The sequence below is a fragment of the Myxine glutinosa genome, chromosome 4 (assembly GCF_964187855.1).
Source record: "Myxine glutinosa chromosome 4, kmMyxGlut1.1, whole genome shotgun sequence".
In the NCBI taxonomy this organism is placed as follows: domain Eukaryota; kingdom Metazoa; phylum Chordata; class Myxini; order Myxiniformes; family Myxinidae; genus Myxine; species Myxine glutinosa.
In genome coordinates this window covers 12,746,989-12,758,907 of record NC_136264.1, presented here as the reverse complement: position 1 = coordinate 12,758,907, position 11,919 = coordinate 12,746,989, and the positions used below count along the sequence as shown (strand labels likewise).

The 11,919-nt window shown below is 47.4% G+C and overlaps 1 protein-coding gene across 2 annotated transcripts in view; it reads right to left on the bottom strand.

Moving 5' to 3' along the window:
• Positions 1-865: 865 nt before the first annotated feature.
• ASAH2 (N-acylsphingosine amidohydrolase 2) overlaps positions 866-11,919 on the bottom strand; it is a 115,528-nt gene continuing 104,474 nt past the window's right edge. The window contains exons 18-20 of one of the 2 annotated variants that reach the window (XM_068111899.2): positions 7,735-7,794; positions 4,312-4,397; positions 866-1,240 (exon numbers count right to left, since the gene is read on the bottom strand). In XM_068111899.2, coding sequence (XP_067968000.2) covers positions 1,051-1,240; positions 4,312-4,397; positions 7,735-7,794 — 336 coding nt within the window. In that variant the 3' untranslated portion in view covers positions 866-1,050. The remainder of the gene's footprint in view (positions 1,241-4,311; positions 4,398-7,734; positions 7,795-11,919) is intronic. The other variant, XM_068111900.2, reaches the window with a different exon arrangement.

Genomic DNA, 11,919 nt, shown 5'->3' with positions numbered 1-11,919 from the left:
CGTTCCGCCGTATTGGCATGCGTTCCGCCGTATTGGCATGCGTTCCGCCGTATTGGCATGCGTTCCGCCGTATTGGCATGCGTTCCGCCGTATTGGCATGCGTTCCGCCGTATTGGCATGCGTTCCGCCGTATTGGCATGCGTTCCGCCGTATTGGCATGCGTTCCGCCGTATTGGCATGCGTTCCGCCGTATTGGCATGCGTTCCGCCGTATTGGCATGCGTTCCGCCGTATTGGCATGCGTTCCGCCGTATTGGCATGCGTTCCGCCATATTGGCATGCGTTCCGCCGTATTGGCATGCGTTCCGCCGTATTGGCATGCGTTCCGCCGTATTGGCATGCGTTCCGCCGTATTGGCATGCGTTCCGCCGTATTGGCATGCGTTCCGCCATATTGGCATGCAGTCCGCCATATTGGCATGCGTTCCGCCGTATTGGCATGCGTTCCGCCATATTGGCATGCGTTCCGCCGTATTGGCATGCGTTACACCATATTGGCATGCGTTCCGCCGTATTGGCATGCGTTCCGCCATATTGGCATGCGTTCCGCCGTATTGGCATGCGTTCCGCCGTATTGGCATGCGGTCCGCCATATTGGCATGCGTTCCGCCGTATTGGCATGCAGTCCGCCGTATTGGCATGCATTCCGCCGTATTGGCATGCGTTCCGCCGTATTGGCATGCAGTCCGCCGTATTGGCATGCGTTCCGCCGTATTGGCATGCGTTCCGCCATATTGGCATGCGTTCCGCCGTATTGGCATGCGTTCCGCCATATTGGCATGCGTTACACCATATTGGCATGCGTTCCGCCATATCGGCAAACGTTCCACCATAGTAACAATAAATAAATGACTCCGTAATGCCAAGTGGAGCTGACAATGCAATGAAATACAATGCCGTAGTTTATTATCTTAATGGTTCACACAATTTTTGGTCAATATCTATTGGTTATGAGCGTATCAGTTACCCGCTGATGGGAGCTTTGCTTGAGAGGTGGTAAGTTTCAGGTGAATCGATAGTAATGGGCATGAAACAGACAAGTTTAATCAACTTCACGCTTGGCTGAGGATGCTGAAGGTTCTGGAGCATCCACTGAAGGGAGAAACGCTTGTTCCTTCACCATCGGCTTCCCGATAGTAGCCTTGGTGACATATCCGATACTGACCTGGCTTGGTCTCAGCTGAAATATCCCACAGTATAATGGCTTTGCTGCGGCCCAGTCGTTGCTTCTCCCACATGAAGCTGCAGAAATCACACATATGCCATATATTTAATATATCCACACATGAAATGAGAAAATTGGAAAGGAGTAGATGAGAGAATGATTGGAGAGATATTAATGGAGGGTAGCTGGTAGTTTGGAAGGGGTGGACAGAAAAAGGGAAGAATCGTTGAGACAGGAAAAGCGGGGTGGGGGAGAAGGGGAAAGAGGGATGAAGATGAAAAAATTCCAACATATTTGCATACATAATAAATATATGGGCCAAAAAAACTGTCAGAGTCTTAATAATCAATATGGCCCCACTTCTATTAGGAATACTCAATTTTGTCAAAAAGTAAGCTTCAACATTATGTTTGACAATAATACTGTTCTCCAGTCTGTCTGTCCATCCTTTAGGGTGGGGCTTCCCCCGTTCAGGGAGGAGCTTTACCCGTTCAGGGAGGGGCTCCACCTGTTCAGGGAGGAGCTCCACCATTCAGGGAGTGGCTCCACCATCCAGGGAGGGCTCCAACATTCAGCGAGTGGCTCCACCCGTTCAGGGAGGGGCTCCACCATCCAGAGGGGGGGCTCCACCATTCAGGGAGGGCTCCACTCATTCAGGGAGGGGCTCCACCTGTTCAGGGAGGAGCTCCACCATTCAGGGAGTGGCTCCACCATCCAGGGAGGGCTCCAACATTCAGCGAGTGGCTCCACCCGTTCAGGGAGGGGCTCCACCATCCAGAGGGGGGCTCCACCATCCAGAGGGGGGGGGCTCCACCATTCAGGGAGGGCTCCACCATTCAGGCAGTGGCTCCACCATCCAGGGAGGGCTCCACCATCCAGGGAGGGCTCCACCCATTTAGGGCTTCAAAATGTAAGCTCCACTATTTTGTTCGCTCCGCATAATTCTGAGGCTCCATAGGCCTCTGGTGTCTAATTGAAGACTGAATTGACACATCTTCTATCATTAAATAAGAAGTTGTAGCGACCCATGGGTCCCCCAAGCAAGACCGGCATCAGAATCTCCTTGCTCCAGCTGGTGACGTCACCGGCGGGGATCCACGGCGCCAGAGTGGCTAGTCACGTGACCGCCAAAGCGTGCCGCGCGTGCGGGTATAATGAGCTACACCTGTGGATCACGTGACCACTGAAGCACGCCTCGCTTGAGAGGCGTGGCTTTCGGTTTCGGTTTCTGGTTTTGCTTTATAAGGCAGCCCGATAAACGGGCTTTTTAGTGTTCCCGAGTTGGTTTTACGAATAAACATCTTCTCGGACGAGTTTGTGCCTTGCCATCCTTTCATCCGTATTCTGCTGGAGTCCGGACTCCTTCAAAGTTATATTTATCAGGCAGCATATTACCTTTTGAAGAAGCAAAGGTACATTTTGATTCAACTCGTGCAAAGGAAAGAAGGTAATGCATGTTTCGTTCGGAGCGATCGCGGCAGTGGTCGATTATACACCGCCCAAAGACGGTACGTTTTCATGATGCAGAGGAAAGAAAATCGTGACGTCTTTAATTGTAAAAACTTTTGGTTTTCGCGCGAGTTTTCAAGGCAGAATCGTGGAAAAAATTCCCAAGAAATTGGGAATTTCCTCCCCAAGAAAAAAAATTCCATTGATACAGCAAATTGTCCATTTCATCAAGATTAAAATTGACAATCTTGATCAAAGCTCATGTCAATAGGAAGAAAATTGACGATTTTTCAGATGAAAATGATGATTTTGGAAGTTTGACCTTGAGTTGACCTTTGACCTTTTGACCTAAAAAAATTAGTATGTTTCCCAATTTAGTGACTCGATATGCAAATGCTGTTCAATTTTCAAGTCAATCGGTTGAGAATTGACGGCTTTTTAGATGAAAATTGATGATTTTTTAAATTTGACCTTGAGTTGACCTTTGACCGTTTGACCTCAAACATAGTTGGTTTCCCTATTTAGTAACTCGATATGCAAATGCTCTTCAATTTTCAAGTCAATCGGATGAAAATTGATGGTTTTTTTCAGATAAGTGATAGATTTGGAAGTTTGACCTTGAGTTGAACTTTGACCTTTTGACCTCAAAAAGAGTTCATTTCCCAATTTATTGATTCAATATACAAATGTTATTCGATTTTCAAGTAAATTGGATTTGAAATGGCGATTTTAGAAATTTGACCTCCAGATGACCTTTGACCTCAAAATCAATAGGCTTCTCAATTGGGACGACCTAGACAACTTGGTGAAGTTTCGTGACGATCGGTTTAGAATTGTGACCTGCAGGCCGGTGACAGACAGACAGACAGACAGACAGAACCACAAACACAACCGACCAATATACTTAACACGTAACGAACTGTATTTGACATGCGCACACAGCCATTTAGTCACTCATGTATTCACTTATTATGCGAAGTAAATCAATGGTGTAGACGATATTATTTCCGGATCTGATGAATTGCCAGTTTCCATTTTGTAAAACTGAACGTGCAGCATCCAAATGAACACGTCCATGCCCTTGGGTTTCCCACAGGTGCCCCACTAGTATTTACATGTGTTACCTATAACTAGAAATGTCTGACCTATGCATCCCACACCTCTGGACAGATTTGGACCAAATTTGTCACAGAGGTAAAAGGTCGTGTCGGCCAGGTTTCAGCGGGGCGAGTGGCTCCTCCGGCTGCCGGGGAACCCCCAGGAAAAAGAATGGGGTACCGTATATTTTTGTCACTGTTGATGTTTGTTTTGAATATCGCCACCTTTGGTGAAGTTGAGAACTACAGGATGGATTTAATTTACCTGGACAACTGTCATCTGTGGTTATTGTCGCCACCACCATGGCTACCTTTTCCCGCCGATACTTTTGCTCGTGGTCAACATGAATATTTAATAATTACTTTAATATCCATTAGTCCTTCATTCATACATTCACTTCATTTTTCTGTTCATTCCCCCCAGGTACGAAACAAACAACCATTCTGAGAGAAACATTGATCAGATCTGATATTATGAAGAGATTTGTCACATTGAAAAGTTAAAATGCCGTGATCGATACATCAGCGTAAGTGGTGGTGCCAGACACGGCTCATCTGATAACCTGCCAGCTTAATGATCGCATTGGACAGGTGTCTCTCACCGGGTTTCCCACGCAGAATCGGTGTGCACCAACGACCAGCTTTCCTCCCCCGAGAGCAACTCCACAGTGAGAAAAGTGTCTCCACTCTGGGTCGTGCATGAGAGAAAGAGCAATGCAAAGAGCTGTACATCATGACTAGACCCTTCCCTCACCGGGCACTGTACATCATGACTAGACCCTTCCCTCATCGGGCACTGTACATCATGACTAGACCCTTCCCTCATCGGGCACTGTACATCATGACTAGACCCTTCCCTCATCGGGCACTGTACATCATGACTAGACCCTTCCCTCATCGGGCACTGTGCATCATGACTAGACCCTTCCCTCATCGGGCACTGTACATCATGACTAGACCCTTCCCTCATCGGGCACTGTACATCATGACTAGACCCTTCCCTCATCGGACACTGCACATCATGACTAGACCCTTCCCTAATCGGGCACTGTACATCATGACTAGACCCTTCCCTCATCGGGCACTGCACATCATGACTAGACCCTTCCCTCATCGCGCACTGCACATCATGACTAGACCCTTCCCTAATCGGGCACTGCACATGACTAGACCCTTCCCTCATCGGGCACTGCACATCATGACTAGACCCTTCCCTCATCGGGCCTGCACATCATGACTAGACCCTTCCCTAATCGGGCACTGTACATCATGACTAGACCCTTCCCTCATCGGGCACTGCACATCATGACTAGACCCTTCCCTCATCGGGCACTGCACATCATGACTAGACCCTTCCCTAATCGGGCACTGTACATCATGACTAGACCCTTCCCTCATCGGACACTGCACATCATGACTAGACCCTTCCCTAATCGGGCACTGTACATCATGACTAGACCCTTCCCTCATCGGGCACTGCACATCATGACTAGACCCTTCCCTCATCGGGCACTGCACATCATGACTAGACCCTTCCCTAATCGGGCACTGCACATCATGACTAGACCCTTCCCTCATCGGGCACTGCACATCATGACTAGACCCTTCCCTCATCGGGCCTGCACATCATGACTAGACCCTTCCCTCATCGGGCCTGCACATCATGACTAGACCCTTCCCTAATCGGGCACTGTACATCATGACTAGACCCTTCCCTCATCGGGCACTGCACATCATGACTAGACCCTTCCCTCATCGGGCACTGCACATCATGACTAGACCCTTCCCTAATCGGGCACTGTACATCATGACTAGACCCTTCCCTCATCGGACACTGCACATCATGACTAGACCCTTCCCTAATCGGGCACTGTACATCATGACGAGACCCTTCCCTCATCGGGCACTGCACATCATGACTAGACCCTTCCCTCATCGGGCACTGCACATCATGACTAGACCCTTCCCTAATCGGGCACTGTACATCATGACTCGACCCTTCCCTCATTGGGCACTGCACATCATGACTAGATCCTTCCCTCATCGGGCACTGCACATCATGACTAGACCCTTCCCTAATCGGGCACTGCACATCATGACTAGACCCTTCCCTCATCGGGCACTGCACATCATGACTAGACCCTTCCCTCATCGGGCCTGCACATCATGACTAGACCCTTCCCTAATCGGGCACTGTACATCATGACTAGACCCTTCCCTCATCGGGCACTGCACATCATGACTAGACCCTTCCATCATCGGGCACTGCACATCATGACTAGACCCTTCCCTAATCGGGCACTGTACATCATAACGAGACCTAACCCTCTTTGGGCACTGTACATCATGACAAGACCTAACCCTCTTTGGGCACTGTACATCATGACTAGACCTAACCCTCTTTGGGCACTGTACATCATAACGAGACCTAACCCTCTTTGGGCACTGTAAATCATGACTAGACCTAACCCTCTTTGGGCACTGTACATCATAACGAGACCTAACCCTCTTTGGGCACTGTACATCATGACTAGACCTAACCCTCTTTGGGCACTGTACATCATGACTAGACCTAACCCTCTTTGGGCACTCACACTGTACATCATGACCAGACCTAACCCTCTTTGGGCACTGTACATCATGACTAGACCTTGGGCACTGTACATCATGACTAGACCTAACCCTCTTTGGGCACTGTACATCATGACTAGACCTAACCCTCATTGGGCACTGTACATCATAACGAGACCTAACCCTCTTTGGACACTGTACATCATGACAAGACCTAACCCTCATTGGGCACTGTACATCATAACGAGACCTAACCCTCTTTGGGCACTGTACATCATGACAAGACCTAATCCTCATTGGGCACTGTACATCATAACGAGACCTAACCCTCTTTGGGCACTGTACATCATGACAAGACCTAACCCTCATTGGGCACTGTACATCATAACGAGACCTAACCCTCTTTGGGCACTGTACATCATGACAAGACCTAACCCTCATTGGGCACTGTACATCATAACGAGACCTAACCCTCTGGGCACTGTACATCATGACAAGACCTAACCCTCATTGGGCACTGTACATCATAACGAGACCTAACCCTCTTTGAGCACTGTACATCATGACTAGACCTAACCCTCTTTGAGCACTGTACATCATGACTAGACCTAACCCTCTTTGAGCACTGTACATCATGACTAGGCCCTAGGTACCCTCTTTGGGCAATGCACATCATGACTAGTCCCTACCCTCTTTGGGCACTGTACATCATGACTAGACCTAACCCTCTTTGGGCACTGTACATCATGACTAGTCCCTACCCTCTTTGGGCAATGCACATCATGACTAGGCCCTAGGTACCCTCTTTGGGCACTGTACATCATGACTAGGCCCTAGGTACCCTCTTTGGGCACTGTACATCATGACTAGGCCCTAGGTACCCTCTTTGGGCACTGTACATCATGACTAGGTTTGCAAGGACAATAAGAATTAAAGGACTAATTCCAGGGATGACAAGAACGTCACTATGAGAACCAGCATTCACTCATTCCCTGAGGGCAGAACAACTGTTTCAGATGCTGACAAATATGGCGGCGCCTAGCGCTGTGTGGTGACCATCACATGACCATCACACCATTCATGAACAAAATGAACGTACATCATGCTCGGAAACACAAGGTGAGGGTTTAAAAGACCCTTCTCATGTATTTTCCTAAAGCGTGCGCAGGTTAAGGTGTTGCATGAACTTTATAGTTTTTCACAGAATGTGTGCCCTTCATGGTGAAAAGTGACCATTTTGTTTTTTTTAGGCCATTATCACAGGGTATATATAGTTTTGTAATAAAAAAAAAACTTTTCATGGGGTTTAAATTTTTTTGCCCTCTCCTCCTCCCCCCAATCCTGAAATGCTTCCAGCACACCTGGTCATGGTGAATGCCATTTTAAGGTGTTTGTGCCTGAATTTGTTGTAACAGAATGGTAGTGCTTGATCATGAGGAAACGTTTGAATGTACCATGCAGCCGAGGCAGTTCCTGGGATTTCCGGTGACAAAGATGGCGGACACGACTTCTCCCTGCGCCAAAGAGAACAACGCTTGCTGTATTACGGCTCAGAAAATGGAAGGTAAAACGATCAAAGAAGGATGGAGGGATGATAACCTGCAAGGTGCGTCATCATTGTTGGGTAAATGGGAGTGACAAATGGAAATAAACAGGGGATGGTTTTCCACATTCTCTTACTTATTGCATATACTTACACATTAATAAATAAATAAACCTTGGTAGACATCTTGGATTATTGTGAGTATCTTGTTTGTTGAACTTTTTAAACACCCATCATACATTTACCGATGATGAAATTCCCACCTGCGTCATCATTTGAAAAAGGTGTACCATTTGTCAACGAAATGAAGGTTAGTGGGGGGGGGGAGGGGGGGAATGGGGAGGAGCTAGGTCTCACCTATGGACATCTCTGATTGGCTGTCATAAGCATGTGACATAAATATGAACAATGATTGGAGGAAAAACGCAACACCCCCTTCAGCTATTAGTGGGTTTCCCCGGAGGGGGCTACATATAGGTTTGCTCTCCGTCCGTCCCACACTCTGCTATATGGTAACAAGATCGATGAGGTGCCATCACCTGATGGTAAGCGTGGTAATCACCTAGTTATTGTTAAATTATACCAACTAGGAAACCCCTGCAGGATGGTATACAGGGAGGCCATTTACCTTTTACCTGTCCAGTTTGGGGTTTGATTCTCTACCTGAATAGAACTTCAGATTGGCATTGTGCATGCAGGGTGCTGTATCACAAAGTACCCCTGCTATCGGATGGATGTTAAGCCGGGCGTACCCTCTGCTAGCATTAATCGGTGCCCGGTTAAAGATCCCAAGACGTCTTTCGCAAAGAGAAAAGGCTCTTTCTTTCGCAGGTGGTATAGATTTGTGCCAATCTACAACGGCTCATCACCCCGCTGCCTCTGCGCCGTCAGCCAGGTGTATCAACGATGATGAACACCAACGTTCTCCACCTTGCTGGATTTCACTGGATTAACTTCTTCACTACGTAAAGCCGGTGGAACCTACTCGCAGAACTTCCCATCTGGACTTAAATCCGGAAGGAGCTGTGCTCTCATATTCTTCAATCATCTCTGGAGTAGTGTGGTATCAATAGCGGGCAGTGGCCTTGGCAGCATCGTGTCCGACTGTGCTTTACTACATCCGAAATAAATGTATTTCAATAAAAAATTGGGGAGGATGGCATGGGGGTTTGGTGAAAAAGGGGGCATCATGCCAAAAAGTTTGGGAACCACTGAGTTAAGACAATAATTCATCGGGCCAAAACAACAACAACATGCATTTTAAGGCCATTTTCCCTGCTAGAGCGGGGGTTAGCCTTGCGGTCCCCATGACAATCTTCTCCATTTTGCCCTATTTTCTGCATCTCTCCTTGTTAACCCCCTTGCCCACATTTCTTCTTCGACCATCTTTAGCCAAGTCATTCTCGGTCTTCCCCGTCCTCTACTTCCTTCTACATTCATTTCCATCGCTCTTCTCAACCAGTCACTTTCATCCTTCCTCAACACATGAACCATCTCAACCTGTTCCTCTTCACAGCATCAATCACAGGCTCTGTTCCCATAATCTTTCGCAATTCATCATTTGTCTTCCTCTCTCTCAACGATACTCCGCACATCCGTCGAACCATTCGCATTTCCACCCTTTCCAACCTTCGTTGCTGCCCTACGTTCATTACCCATGTCTCGCTCCCATAAATCATAACACTTCTCACACATGCAGCATACACCTTTCCCTTCAGCTTCAACGACACTCCCCTCATCATCAGCACGCCACTCAGTTCCCGAAACTTCTTCCATGCACATCTCACTCTAGCAACCGTTGCCGAGTCTGATCCACCTTCTCTATTCAGCATGTCTCCGAGGTAGCAAAATGTTTTCACACCTTCCAGCTTCACGCCGTCTCCAAGATCCAACTCAACATTTCCTCCATCTGCAGCTCCCTCTGTGCACACCTTACATTTGAATGTAGCTGCCACACTGGTTAATGACCCTCTCAGACCACTACATTTGTGATGAACCCACTCAGCGCACATTGTACATTGAATGGAGTTCACTCCGACACCCTTCCTTTCATCAGGCCAAAAGAGAACATGAAAAGGATTTGGAAAAAAATACGAGGCAATTCTTTAAGTCACAATGGATTAAGATCAGGTTAAGATAGTTTGGGCCCCTTCTGGAATAACACAGGAAAATGTGGAGGAAGAGGGTGAGATGATCCAAAGATCCAAGTGATGAAGAAATACAAGTGGAGGAAGTAAAGAAAGAAGCAGATGGGAAAACGAAGGAATGATAAAGCTCCGGGGTGTGAGGGGGTGGTAGAGCAGAGATGCGGGATGTTAGCGGATATGTTCAACAGCTCGTTTGAGTCGAGACAAGTACCAGAGGATTAGAGAGTAGTAAAGGTAGCACCTTTATTTAAGAAATGATCCAAAGAAGAACTGGGGACTATACAGACCTGTTAGCTTGTACTTCCGTTGTGGGGAAGATGTTGGAGATGTTCATTTGGGACCAGATGAGGAATCATTTAAATAAATATAAACGAATAAAGGTAGTCAGCACGAGTTTACCAAAGGTAGGTCTTGTCTAACAAAATTATTCGAGTTATATGAAGTAGTTTCTGATTGGGTGGATGAGGGAATGGCAGTGGACGTATATCCAGACTTTAGGAAGACATTTTGTAAGGTACCACATCAGAGGTTGATAGCCAAGGTGAGGGCTTGTGGAATGGCTGGTCAGGTAGCCAACTGGATTGGTGATGGGAAGCAAAGAGCGTCTGTGAGTGGTAGGATGTGTAACTGAGAGGGTGTAAGGAGCGAGGAACTTCAGGGATCAGTACTGGGACCATTATTATGAATCATTACATCAATGATTTGGATTGTGGGGTTAAGAGTCCGTTTCCAAATTTGAAGATACCACTGAGCTTGGAGGTAAAGTAGATAACAGAGAGGGTGTTGATCAAATTCAGAAAAGTTCAGACACATTCATAGATTGGGCAAAAGATTGGCAGATGGAGTTTAACATGAATAAATGTATGGTGCTGGGGATGGGTATGAATAATGAAAATAGAGCTCACATGATGCAAAGGACAATCTTATGGAGCGTGTCACATCGGAGAAGGATCTGGGAGTGGTAATAAGAGATTCCATGATGCAATGGGCAATCTTATGGAGCGTGTCACACAGGAGAAGGATCTGGGAGTGGTAATGAGATTCCATGATGCAATGGGCAATCCTATGGAGCATGTCACACAGGAGAAGGATCTGGGAGTGGTAATAAGAGATTCCATGATGCAATGGGCAATCTTATGGAGCATGTCACACAGGAGAAGGATCTGGGAGTGGTAGTGAGAGATTCCATGATGCAATGGGCAATCCTATTGAGCATATCACACAGGGGAAGGATCTGGGAGTGGTAATGAGACATTCCATGATGCAATGGGCAATCTTAGGAACGTGTCACACAGGAGAAGGATCTGGGAGTGGTAATGAGATTCGATGATGCAATGGGCAATCTTATGGAGCGTGTCACACAGGAGAAGGACCTGGGAGTGGTAATGAGATTCCATGATGCAATGGGCAATCTTATGGAGCGTGTCACACAGGAGAAGGACCTGGGAGTGGTAATGAGATTCCATGATGCAATGGGCAATCTTATGGAGCGTGTCACACAGGAGAAGGATCTGGGAGTGGTCATGAGATTCCATGATGCAATGGGCAATCTCATGGAGCGTGTCACACAGGAGAAGGATCTGGGAGTGGTAACAAGACATTCCATGATGCAATGGGCAATCTTAGGAGCGTGTCACACAGGAGAAGGATCTGGGAGTGGTAATAAGAGATTCCATGATGCAACGGGCAATCTGATGGAGCGTGTCACTCAGGAGAAGGATCTGGGAGTGATAATGAGATTCCTTGATGCTAGATTCCTTGAAATTTAGATCCTGGGGGGACAGGGCCTTCTCCATCGCTGCTCCCACCCTCTGGAACTCACTACCTCACACCATCAGAGACTCCTCCTCACTCACCACATTCAAAACATCACTCAAGACCCACCTGTTCAACACTGCATTCAACATTTAACCCACAGCATCTAACCCCTGACTATCTCCTCTCCTTCT